This window comes from Anolis carolinensis, unplaced genomic scaffold, assembly GCF_035594765.1.
Source record: "Anolis carolinensis isolate JA03-04 unplaced genomic scaffold, rAnoCar3.1.pri scaffold_7, whole genome shotgun sequence".
Taxonomy (NCBI): Eukaryota; Metazoa; Chordata; class Lepidosauria; order Squamata; family Dactyloidae; genus Anolis; species Anolis carolinensis.
Window position 1 is genome coordinate 27,173,110 of NW_026943818.1, and position 11,171 is coordinate 27,184,280.

Below are 11,171 nucleotides of genomic sequence, written 5' to 3' on the forward strand. Positions count from 1 at the left end.
GAGCGGTTTGCGGAATGTTGGGATTTGTAGTTTAGGGAAGGGCCTTTGAAATGAGCCCAGAATGATCATTTCTTTCAGTTCTAGCATGAGAAGGCCAATGTAGACTAGTGTGTGAGCCCTATGTTTTGAGGAAGGTCTTCTGTCACTTTAAATAGAGTGGTTTGCAGAACGTTGAGATTTGTAGTTTAGGGAAGGGCCTTTGAAATGAGCCCAGAAAGATCAGTTATTTAGGTTCTAGCGTGAGAATGCCAATGTAGACGAGTGTTTCCCTACCGCCTGCTTGGTGCCCGCAGGATCCTGAGAAATATAGTTTCTGGCTGAGAATTGAGAAGGCCAATGTAGACGAGTGTTTCCCTAACGCCCGTGCGGTGAGCCCCATGGTGTCAGGAAGGCCTGTCACTTTAAATAGAGTGGTTTGCAGAACGTTGGGATTTGTAGTTTAGGGAAGGGCCTTTGAAATGAGCCCAGAAAGATCAGTTCTTTCAGTTCTAGCATGAGAAGGCCAGTGTAGACGAGTGTGTGAGCCCTATGTTTTGAGGAAGGCCTCCTGTCACTTTAAGTAGAGTGGTTTGCAGAACGTTGGGATTTGTAGTTTAGGGAAGGGCCTTTGAAATGAGCCCAGAAAGATCAGTTCTTTCAGTTCTAGCATGAAAAGGCCAATGTAGATGAGTGTGTGAGCCCTATGTTTTGAGGAAGGCCTCCTGTCACTAAATAGAGTGGTTTGCAGAACGTTGAGATTTGTAGTTTAGGGAAGGGCCTTTGAAATGAGCCCAGAAAGATCAGATCTTTAAGTTCTAGCATGAGAAGGTCAATGTAGACGAGTGTTTCCCTACCGCCTGTGCGGTGAGCCCTATGGTTTGAGGAAGGCCTGTCACTTTCAATAGAGTGGTTTGCAGAACGTTGGGATTTGTAGTTTAGGGAAGGGCCTTTGAAATGAGCCCAGAAAGATCAGTTCTTTCAGTTCTAGCATGAAAAGGCCAATGTAGATGAGTGTGTGAGCCCTATGTTTTGAGGAAGGCCTCCTGTCACTTTAAATAGAGTGGTTTGCAGAACGTTGAGATTTGTAGTTTAGGGAAGGTCCTTTGAAATGAGCCCAGAAAGATCATTTCTTTCAGTTCTAGCATGAGAAGGCCAATGTAGACGAGTGTGTGAGCCCTATGTTTTGAGGAAGGCCTCCTGTCACTTTAAATAGAGCGGTTTGCAGAATGTTGGGATTTGTAGTTTAGGGAAGGGCCTTTGAAATGAGCCCAGAAAGATCAGATCTTTAAGTTCTAGCATGAGAAGGTCAATGTAGACGAGTGTTTCCCTACCGCCTGTGCGGTGAGCCCTATGGTTTGAGGAAGGCCTGTCACTTTCAATAGAGTGGTTTGCAGAACGTTGGGATTTGTAGTTTAGGGAAGGGCCTTTGAAATGAGCCCAGAATGATCAGCTTAAGTTCTAGCATGAGAAAACCAATGTAGACGAGTGTTTCCCTACCACCCGCTTGGTGCCCGCAGGATCCTGAGAAATATAGTTTCCAGCTGAGAATTGCACTAGGTTTCCCAGAGTCCTGCAATAGGGAGATGAGCGCCTCCACTTTGTAACGCACACAACGTGGCATCGTCCCCTTTGGCTTTCTCTCTCCGGAATGGGATGATCAAAAGATTTCACAGTTGCATTCTGCCCCAAACATGTCCCTCGTTTGAATGGTGTCTGCCTTTGGACTGAGCCGCCAAGCAGGTCTCGGATCAATAAAAGTTCTGTGTAAAGGTCCTGTGCCCAGGCTGCTCTCTGCCCGTCTCCCGTGGGTTTGGCGTCTCGGCTGTCGGATGGGATACGAGTCCCTTCTTTCCTTCCTTCCTCTTTGGGCGAATCATCCCAGCCGGAACATCATTCCATATTTAGGACCGTTTGGTCTCTATGGGTGTTCATTGGCACAAAGGGAAAGCCGACGACGATCAGGATATTTGGGGACATTTGCACCAAGGCAAAGGCAACAAGGGCCAATTCAATAATAATAATAACAATAGTCCTAGACACTTGGGAAGTGTCCAACATGTGATCCAATACAATATGGCAGAATATGTAAAGCAAAGTGAAGAACCTGCTTTGATTGAAGTCAAAAATCAAACTCCTCAAAGCACAGCAGACAAAAAACCAGTACAAGAAAACCGCACTACAAACTAGAGCTGACAGCTGGTCTTGGTGAAACGAAATCCAGCATGTCTATCTTGTTTGCTGTGTCATAATAAAATAATAATAATAATACATCACAGAGTCCTAGACACTTGGGAAGTGTTCGACTTGTGATTTTGGGATATGAAATCCAGCATATCTATCTTGTTTGCTGTGTCATACAGTAAAATAATAATAATAACAACAACAGTCCTAGACACTTGGGAAGTGTCCTGCGTGTGATCCAATACAACAGCCAGCAGAGTGTCAGCTGTGGACTCATCTTATTAATAACCATAATAATAATAATATGTCGGGACATTGGTAATAATAATAATAATAATATATCAGGACATTGGTTGTCATAATAACAACAACAATAATAAAAATCGGGACATTGGTTGTCATAATAATAATAACAATATATCAGGACATTGGTTGTCATAATAACCATAATAATAATAATATGTCAGGACATTGGTTGTCATAACAATAAAAATCGGGACATTGGTTGTCGTAATAATAATAATAATAATAATAATAATAATAATAAATCAGGACATTGTTTGTCATAATAATAATATATCAGGACATTGGTTGTCATAATAACCATAATAATAATAATAATAATAATGTCAGGACATTGGTTGTCATTACAATAAAAATTGGGATATTGGTTGTCGTAATAATAATAATAATATGTCGGGACACTGGTTGTCATAATAACCATAATAATAACCACAATGATAACCACAATATTAATAATAATAATAATAAATCGGGACATTGGTTGTCGCAATAACCATAATATTAATATTATAAAAATTCCAATAGTCTGTAGGAACATTGGCATATAGGCTTTGGTTGGACCCCTTTGCCCCTAAGCCCACCCAATGAATACTCTGAAGGTTCAGACGGGCTTAGAACAAATGTATTTATTTGGCATGTCAAGATCTGGAGTTCTGCATTGAGCGTAGTGCATAGAGCCGTGGGTCTTGTCGAGACGCCAGCGGGAGGGTAGGGGTCCCTGCCCCACGGTGGTTCCCCATACAGAGCTGCTCCAAACAGCTCTGCTTTAGCGCTTTCTCTTTGTGTATTTGGACACTTCTACAGTAAAGCTGGGCAGAAGGATAGATGAAAGGGGAGTGGGCTCCTGCGGCTCGAAAATCCACTCCCCGCCTAATGAGCGAGTTAGCACATTATTTACACAGAACCTCAATTTACATTATGGCTTTTTTAATATATATATATATTATATATATATAATTTCATACAAAGCGTCCCCAAAAAATCTAGGAGAGAAAAAAAAATCCCATAAAATAGTTTTAAGTATAAAAATTTGGCATGATGCTGATGCTGCTGTTTGGGGGGCCCCGGAAAAAGGCACCAGAGGAAAAATGGGGGGAAAACGTGATTAACGGGAAGGGGTCTTTGGCAGCGAGGAAAGCAGAGAGGAAGGAGGGCCGGCCGTGGCTCCGGAGGATGTGGGGGGTCATCGGGAGTTCAGCCGGGGGGCCACCTGGGATCGGGGAGAAAGGGAGTTATAGAGCGGCATGGCCGGACCCCCTCCCCAGCCCCCCTCCCCAGAACTAACTCCCCCCATACTGACCACAGCCAGGTGGCCGTTCTTGGCCTTGGCAATCAGCAGCTCCGACCCCGAAGTGAAGTCAATGATGCCCTCTTTGCCTTGACCCACGGCAAACTTGATGCTGCGGAAGGAAAGGAGGAAGGAGGTTGGAAGCGTAGCCCTAATCCAGTGATGGCCAACCTATGACACGTGTGTCGGCACTGACACGCCTAGCCATTTTTGCCGACACGCTGCCGCATGCAGATCGGATGACTAATGTCTTTTGTGGCCAAATTTGGTGTGATTTGGTCCAGTGGTTTTGTTGTTTACTCCATGGGAATTATGCACGTTACATTTATCTATATCTATATCTCTCTCTATATATAAAAGCGTAATGGAATCACGGCACCGGACAAAACAACTAAACTAAACGCCCCACAACCTTGAAAATTGACAGCGCAACCTCCCATCCATGCCTCTATGTTCATATAACAAAAAGAAAAGAAAAATTAAGTCCTGGCCACAGCAACGCGTGGCCGGGCACAGCTAGTATTTATAATAAAAAGTCAATGTTTGCATGTGGCGGGCAATGTATGTACGTATGTATGTGTGTATGTGGCAGCTTTCTGATTGGCCACCACTATCCCAGGCCACTGTAACCACCAGGAACGACGGACCTGGCCCAAACTTGACACATTTAACCCCCATGAGGCACTTTATGGCCTGGTGCCGTTTGGGGGAGGATGGCCCACAGATGATGGGATTTGCAGTACTTTCAAACACTTTAACTCCCACAGACTACTGCAATGCCCACCAATGATGGAAATGGACCAAACTTGGCACACAGAACCCCTGTGGCCCCCTTTACGTCCTGATGTATATTGGGGCAGGATGGACCAAGGATGATGGGATTTGCAGTACCTTCCCTCACTTCTTGAGACCACAGCAACTGCCACAAATCACACAACTGAACCAAACCAGGCACACAGATCCCAAATGACACACTTCACATGCTGCAGCAGTTTGACGGAGGATGGACCAAGGATTATGGGATTTGCAGTACCTTCATCCAATTCACCTCCCACAAACCACTGTGATGCCCATGAATGACAAAACTGTATCAAACTTGACACGCACGTGCAGGGTAGCCCACTTTATATCCTGGTGCAGTTTGGGGAGGACGGACCGTGGATGATGGGACTTGCACTATCTTCACTCACTTCCTGGGACTACTGTGACCCCCACCAATGACTGATCAAGACCAAACTTGGCACATAGAGCCACCATGGCCCACTCTACATCTTGGTGAGGTTTGAAAGAGCTTGGACCTTGGATGATGGGACTTGCAGTATGTTCACTCACTTCCCAAGACCACTGTCACCCCCATCAATGTCTCATCAAGACCAAACTTGACACAGACAACAGCCAGGACTCACTCTACACCCAGGTGCAGTTTGGAGGACGATGGACCATGCACGATGGGACTTCCAATACCTTCACTCACTTCCTGAGAGCACCGCGACCCACACAAATGACTGATCAAGACCAAACATGGTACATGGAGCCCTCATGACCTATTCTACATACTGGCTCTGTTTGGAGAGGGATGGACACTGGACGATGGGACTTGCATATGGGAGTTGGAGCTCACCCGCACCCACTGAACCCAGCTGACATTGGATATAGGCTACACTTGGAACACAGGCAAACAATGCCTTTCTCAAATGACCCGGGCACCGCCGGGTCTCCAAGGTAGTCTATAATAAAAAGTCAATCTTTGTATGTGGCAGGCGGGGTATGTATCTATGTATGTGTGTATGTGGCATCTTTCTGATTGGCCACCACTATCACAGGGCACTGTAACCACCATGAACGACGGACCTGGCCCAAACTTGACACGCCTAACCCCCATGACGCACTTTATGTCCTGGTGCCATTTGTGGGATGATGGACCATGGGTGATGGGATATGTAGTACTTAGAATCGCTACGACTCCCACAGGCCACTGCGATGCCCACCAGTGACATAACTGGACCAAACTTGGCAGACAGAACCCCCATGACCCCCTTTATTTATTTATTTATTTATTTATTTACAACATTTATACCCCGCCCTTCTCACCCGAGGGGACTCAGGGCGGCTTACAAAAATTGGCAAAATTTAATGCCTAAATTGCAATCATAGAAACAAAACAATATAAACAGATCTGTTAATAACATTGTTAAAACACATTATAAAAACCTTAAAAACATATATATAATGAATTCCATTCATCCGAGATCCTCATGCTACATCCTTAAATCAGGCCATGTCAACTTTGTCATTTAACTTTACACCCTGGTGCAGTTTGGGGGAGGATATACCATGAATGATGGGATTTGCAGTACCTTTACTCACTTTCTGACACCACTGCAACTGCCACAAATGACTCATCAAGACCAAACTTGAAACGCAGACCGCCCATGACCCACTCTATACCCTGGTGAAGTTTGGAGGACGATGCACCATGTACGATGGGAACTGCAATACCTTCACACACTTCCTGAGAACATTGTGAGCCCCATGGACGATGGGAACTGCAATACCTTCACTCCCTCAGAACATTGGGAGCCCCACCAATGCCTGAACAAGACCAAACTTGGCACATAGAGGCCCCATGCCTACACTTGGGTGCTGTTTGGAGGGGCATGGACCATGGATGATGGGACTTGCAATACCTTCACTAGCTTCCTTAGAGCGTTGTGACTCCCACCAACGACGAATCAGTACCAAACATGGCACACAGAGGCCCCATGATCCACTCTACATCCTGGTGTGGTTTGGAAGAGTTTCAACCATGGATGATGGGAACTGCAGTATCTTCACTCACTTCCTGAGACCACTGCAACCCCCACCAATGTCTGATCAAGACCAAACTTGACACATACAGTCCCCATGACCTACTATATATCCTGGCGCTGTTTAGAGTGGGATGGACCATGGATGATGGGACTTTCAGATGGGAGTTATAGTTCACCTGCACCCACTGAACCCCACTGACCCTGCACCCTGACTAAACTTGGAACACAGGCAAACAATGCCTTTCTCAAATGACCCGGGCACCGCCGGGTCCCCAAGCTAGTCTATATATATATAACAGTGATGGAATCCCGGCAACCGATAAAACTACAGGCCCCCCAACCTCAAAATTTGACAACACAACCCATCATCCATGCCTCTAGGTTGATACAACAAAAAGAAACCAAAAATAAAGTCCTAATTAGAGGGAGAGGAATAATATTGTATATTCACAACCTTTAGGAAATAATATCCCCTGATGGTGCAGCGTGTTAAAGCGCTAAGCTGCTGAATTTCTGGACCGAAAGGTCGCAAGTTTGAATTGGGGGAGCGGAGAGAGCCCCCACTGTTAGCCCCAGCTTCTGCCAACCTTAAAGTTCAAAAACTTGCAAATGAGAGTAGATTAATAGGTACTGCTCCGGCGGGAAGGTAATGGCTGTCCATGCAGTCATCCCACCTGACCTTGGAGGAGACTACGGACAACGCCGGCTCTTCGGCTTAGAAATGGAGTTGAGCACCAACCCTCAGAGTCAGACATGACTGGACTTAACATCAGGGAAAAACCTTTATCCTTTACCTTAACTACCACCAATTCCTCAATACTACCACCAGACTTCGCCACAGCAACGCGTGGCCAGCCACAGCTAGTATATATATATATATAAGGGTAATGAATCATAGAATCATAGAAATTTCAGCCTAGGACAAAACAACAAAACTACACATCCCAGAAACACTAAACTTGGCAGCACAACCCCTCATCCATGCCTCTACGTTCATACAACAAGAAGAAAAGAAAAATAAAGTCCTAATTAGAGAGAGAGGAATAATTGTTTTTATCCAATAGCTGCCAGTTAGAAGGCTAAGCTCCGCCCACTGGGTCTCCTAGCAACCCACTCAGCCCAGGGACAGGCAGAGTTAGGTCTCACTTAGGCCTCTTCCACACTGCCTATAAAATACGGATTATCTGATTTTAACTGGATTATATGGCAGTTCCACACAGCTATATAACCCACTGAACTTAATGTCAGGGGAAAACGTTTACCCTTTACCTTAACTACCACCAATTCCTCAATACTTTAATTCCCATACCACCAGACTTCGCCACAGCAACGCGTGGCTGGGCACAGCTAGTGTGTGCATGTGTATATATATATATCATTCTATTATTATTCTATTGTAGTATATTATTATATTATTACTATTATATTATTCATAACTACATTGAAACTAGAATACAGAGAAATCAGCGTGGAAACTGCAAGAGGTACCATAGATGGTTGTACATGGAAATAATGGTAGTAAATAGTTTTTGATTTATTAAATACAGTTATATGTTACAATTATATATTTTTGTTATTTAAACTATATATATTGCGAAATTATGGTTTTTTTCTCGAAGTGACACACCACCCAAGTCATGCTAGGTTTTTTGGTGAATTTTGACACACCAAGTGCAAAAGGTTGCCCATCATTGATCTAATCCCTCCCGGCAGATGGCCATCCAGCCTCTAGATGGTTACAATAATAAATCATAATCCTAGAGTTGGAGGAGACCCCAAGGGTTATCCAGTCCAACTCCCTTCTCCCAGGCAGGAAGACACCATCTAATCCCTCCCGACAGATGGCCAAAGACACCATCTAATCCCTCCCGGCAGATGGCCAAAGACACCATATAATCCCTCCCGGCAGATGGCCATCCAACCTCTAGATGATTACAATAATAAATCATTATAATAATATAATCCTAGAGTTGGAGACCCCAAGTGTTATCCAGTCCAACTCCCTTCTCCCAGGCAGGAAGACACCATCTAATCCTTCCCGACAGATGGCCAAAGAAACCATCTAATCCCTCCCAGCAGAGGGCCATCCCAATCTCTGATGAGTACAATAATAATTATAATATAATCCTAGAGTTGGAGGAGACCCCAAGGGTTATCTGGTCAATCTCCCTTCTCCCAGGCAGGAAGACACCATCTAATCCCTCCCGACAGAGGGCCATCCAGCCTCATAGACCTTAGAATGTCATGGAATATTAAAAGGAATGGGAAGAGATGCCCAAAGAGGGCCATACAAGTCAATCTCCCTTCTGCCAGGCAGGGAAGGCACCATCCGAGCCCGACTGACAGATGGCCAGGTGAAGAGGTCTAGAATTAACATGTGTTAATATATTTGCGTGAAGCCCAAAGGGTGGATCAACGACAAACCAAATAAAGGAAATATATATATACACGTACGTAACACACACTATATGTGTGTGTATCTTCTATATATTCTATACATATAATTAATAGTAATTTCTATGTTTGGAGGGGATTGACCTTAAGAGGTTGGGAGTTATAGTTCACTCACATCCACCGAGCACTGTATACCCGACTGACGATTGCTCTTGACCTAACCTGGCATACATGGCTGATATGCTGGTGGACTTTGGGAGGACTGACCCAACATGATGGGAGTTGTAGTTCACCCTGCATGGAGAGCCCTGTGACCCCAAACGATGATGGATCTGGACCAAACGTGGCGCACAGGCCCATCGTGACCAACGTAACATAAAGGAGGAGTTTGAGGAGGGGAGTTGTAGTTCACCCTGTATTCAGGGGGCACTGTGAACCCCACCAATGACAGATCTGGACCACACAGAATCCCAAGTACTGGTGGACAGTGATCCTGTAGGTAACCTTGACCCAAACTATGTAGGGCTTTAAAGGTCAAAATCAATACCTTGTACTTTGCCTGGAAATTAATTGGCAGCCAGTGGAGTGACTTTAGGATTGATATAATATGCTCACTCCTAGGCTTAATCTGTGCAATTTCAATGTTTGATTATGCTTGTTTTTGTTTCTGAATGTACTTTATCTTGTTTTATTGTGGAAATTTGGGTTTGGCCCCATGTTAGCCGCCCCGAGTCCCTGTAGGGAGATGGTGGCAGGATACAAATATAAAGTTGTTGTTGTTGTTGTCATCTACTGTGAGTTGTCGTCCGCTCACCTGCCCTGGTTGATGTTCACGTTGTTCACTTTGTCGGCGCAGATGGCGATTTTGGTCAGCGTCTCGATCACGAAATCGCTCTGCAGCACGACGTCCCCCTGGAACGGAAAGAGAAAGCCTTGGGTCAGAAGAGGGCAGGCCGTGCCCAAAATGAGCCCCCAAAGTGGGCCTGTCGGGGGAAGGAAGGTACCTTCTGCTTGTTGTCCTGCCGAAGGACGTGGAGCACGAAGAGGTTGTCGCTCAGGCTGCTCACAGAGAGACCTACAAAGCAGACGGACGGGATCGGGGGGGAGAGAGAGGCCATCTAGTCCAGCCCAAGGCCTGACTATAAATCCCAGCCACAACATCCCAAGCCCGTTCTCGCTTTACCGGAGGCCCCGCTCCCCCCCTGTAGAGGTGCTGGGCCTCCGCCTCGGTTATTACTATGATTCCTTCCCTTTCGGCCAGAGCAATGCTTGGCACAGGCTCCTGGCACATGCTCGTCCCCTCCTTCGTACCCGTCAGGTTGGCGTAGTCGATGCGCTGCTTGACCTTGGCCTCTTCCACCAAGACCACGGCGCCCTGGGTGAGCAGCAGCTGCCGGGGCCGGGCCTTGTAGCCCTTCCGGTCGTACTTGACCACGGGGACGGCATACTGCAAGGCAAAGCGGGATCACCAATGGACCTCTGTGGGGAGGTCATAGGCTTCTACGGTGTTCGTGGGACACTATGGCTGATCGTAGGCCTCTATGTGGGGCCAAAGGACTCTATGGAGGGGTCATAGGCCTCTATAGCTGAACATATGCCTCTACTGTGGGTCATAGGCCTCTATGGGTGGGTATAGGCCTCTACTGTGGGTCATAGGGCTCTATGGGTGGTCATAGGCCTCTACTGTGGGTCATAGGCCTCTATGGGTGGGTATAGGCCTCTACTGTGGGTCAAAGGCCTCTATGGGTGGGCATAGGCCTCTACTGTGGGTCATAGGGCTCTATGGGTGGGCATAGGCCTCTACTGTGGGTCATAGGGCTCTATGGGTGGGCATAGGCCTATACTGTGGGTCATAGGCCTCTATGGGTGGGCATAGGCCTCTACTGTGGGTCAAAGGCCTCAATGGGTGGGCATAGGCCTCTACTGTGGGTCATAGGCCTCTACTGTGGGTCATAGGGCTCTATGGGTGGGTATAGGCCTCTACTTTGGGTCAAAGACCTCTATGGGTGGGCATAGGCCTCTACTGTGGGTCATAGGGCTCTATGGGTGGGTATAGGCCTCTACTGTGGGTCAAAGGCCTCTATGGGTGGGTATAGGCCTCTACTGTGGGTCAAAGGCCTCTATGGGTGGGCATAGGCCTCTACTGTGGGTCATAGGGCTCTATGGGTGGGCATAGGCCTCTACTGTGGGTCATAGGGCTCTATGGGTGGGCATAG

The 11,171-nt window shown here is 46.4% G+C and overlaps 1 protein-coding gene across 3 annotated transcripts in view; it reads right to left on the reverse strand.

The window, feature by feature from the left end:
• Positions 1–3,074: 3,074 nt before the first annotated feature.
• myo1c (myosin IC) overlaps positions 3,075–11,171 on the reverse strand; it is a 47,948-nt gene continuing 39,851 nt past the window's right edge. For all 3 annotated transcript variants that reach the window (XM_062959719.1, XM_062959718.1, XM_062959717.1), the window contains exons 28-32: positions 10,267–10,402; positions 9,960–10,030; positions 9,770–9,867; positions 3,764–3,863; positions 3,075–3,673 (exon numbers count right to left, since the gene is read on the reverse strand). In XM_062959719.1, the coding sequence (XP_062815789.1) occupies positions 3,647–3,673; positions 3,764–3,863; positions 9,770–9,867; positions 9,960–10,030; positions 10,267–10,402 (432 nt within the window). In that variant the 3' untranslated portion in view covers positions 3,075–3,646. The remainder of the gene's footprint in view (positions 3,674–3,763; positions 3,864–9,769; positions 9,868–9,959; positions 10,031–10,266; positions 10,403–11,171) is intronic.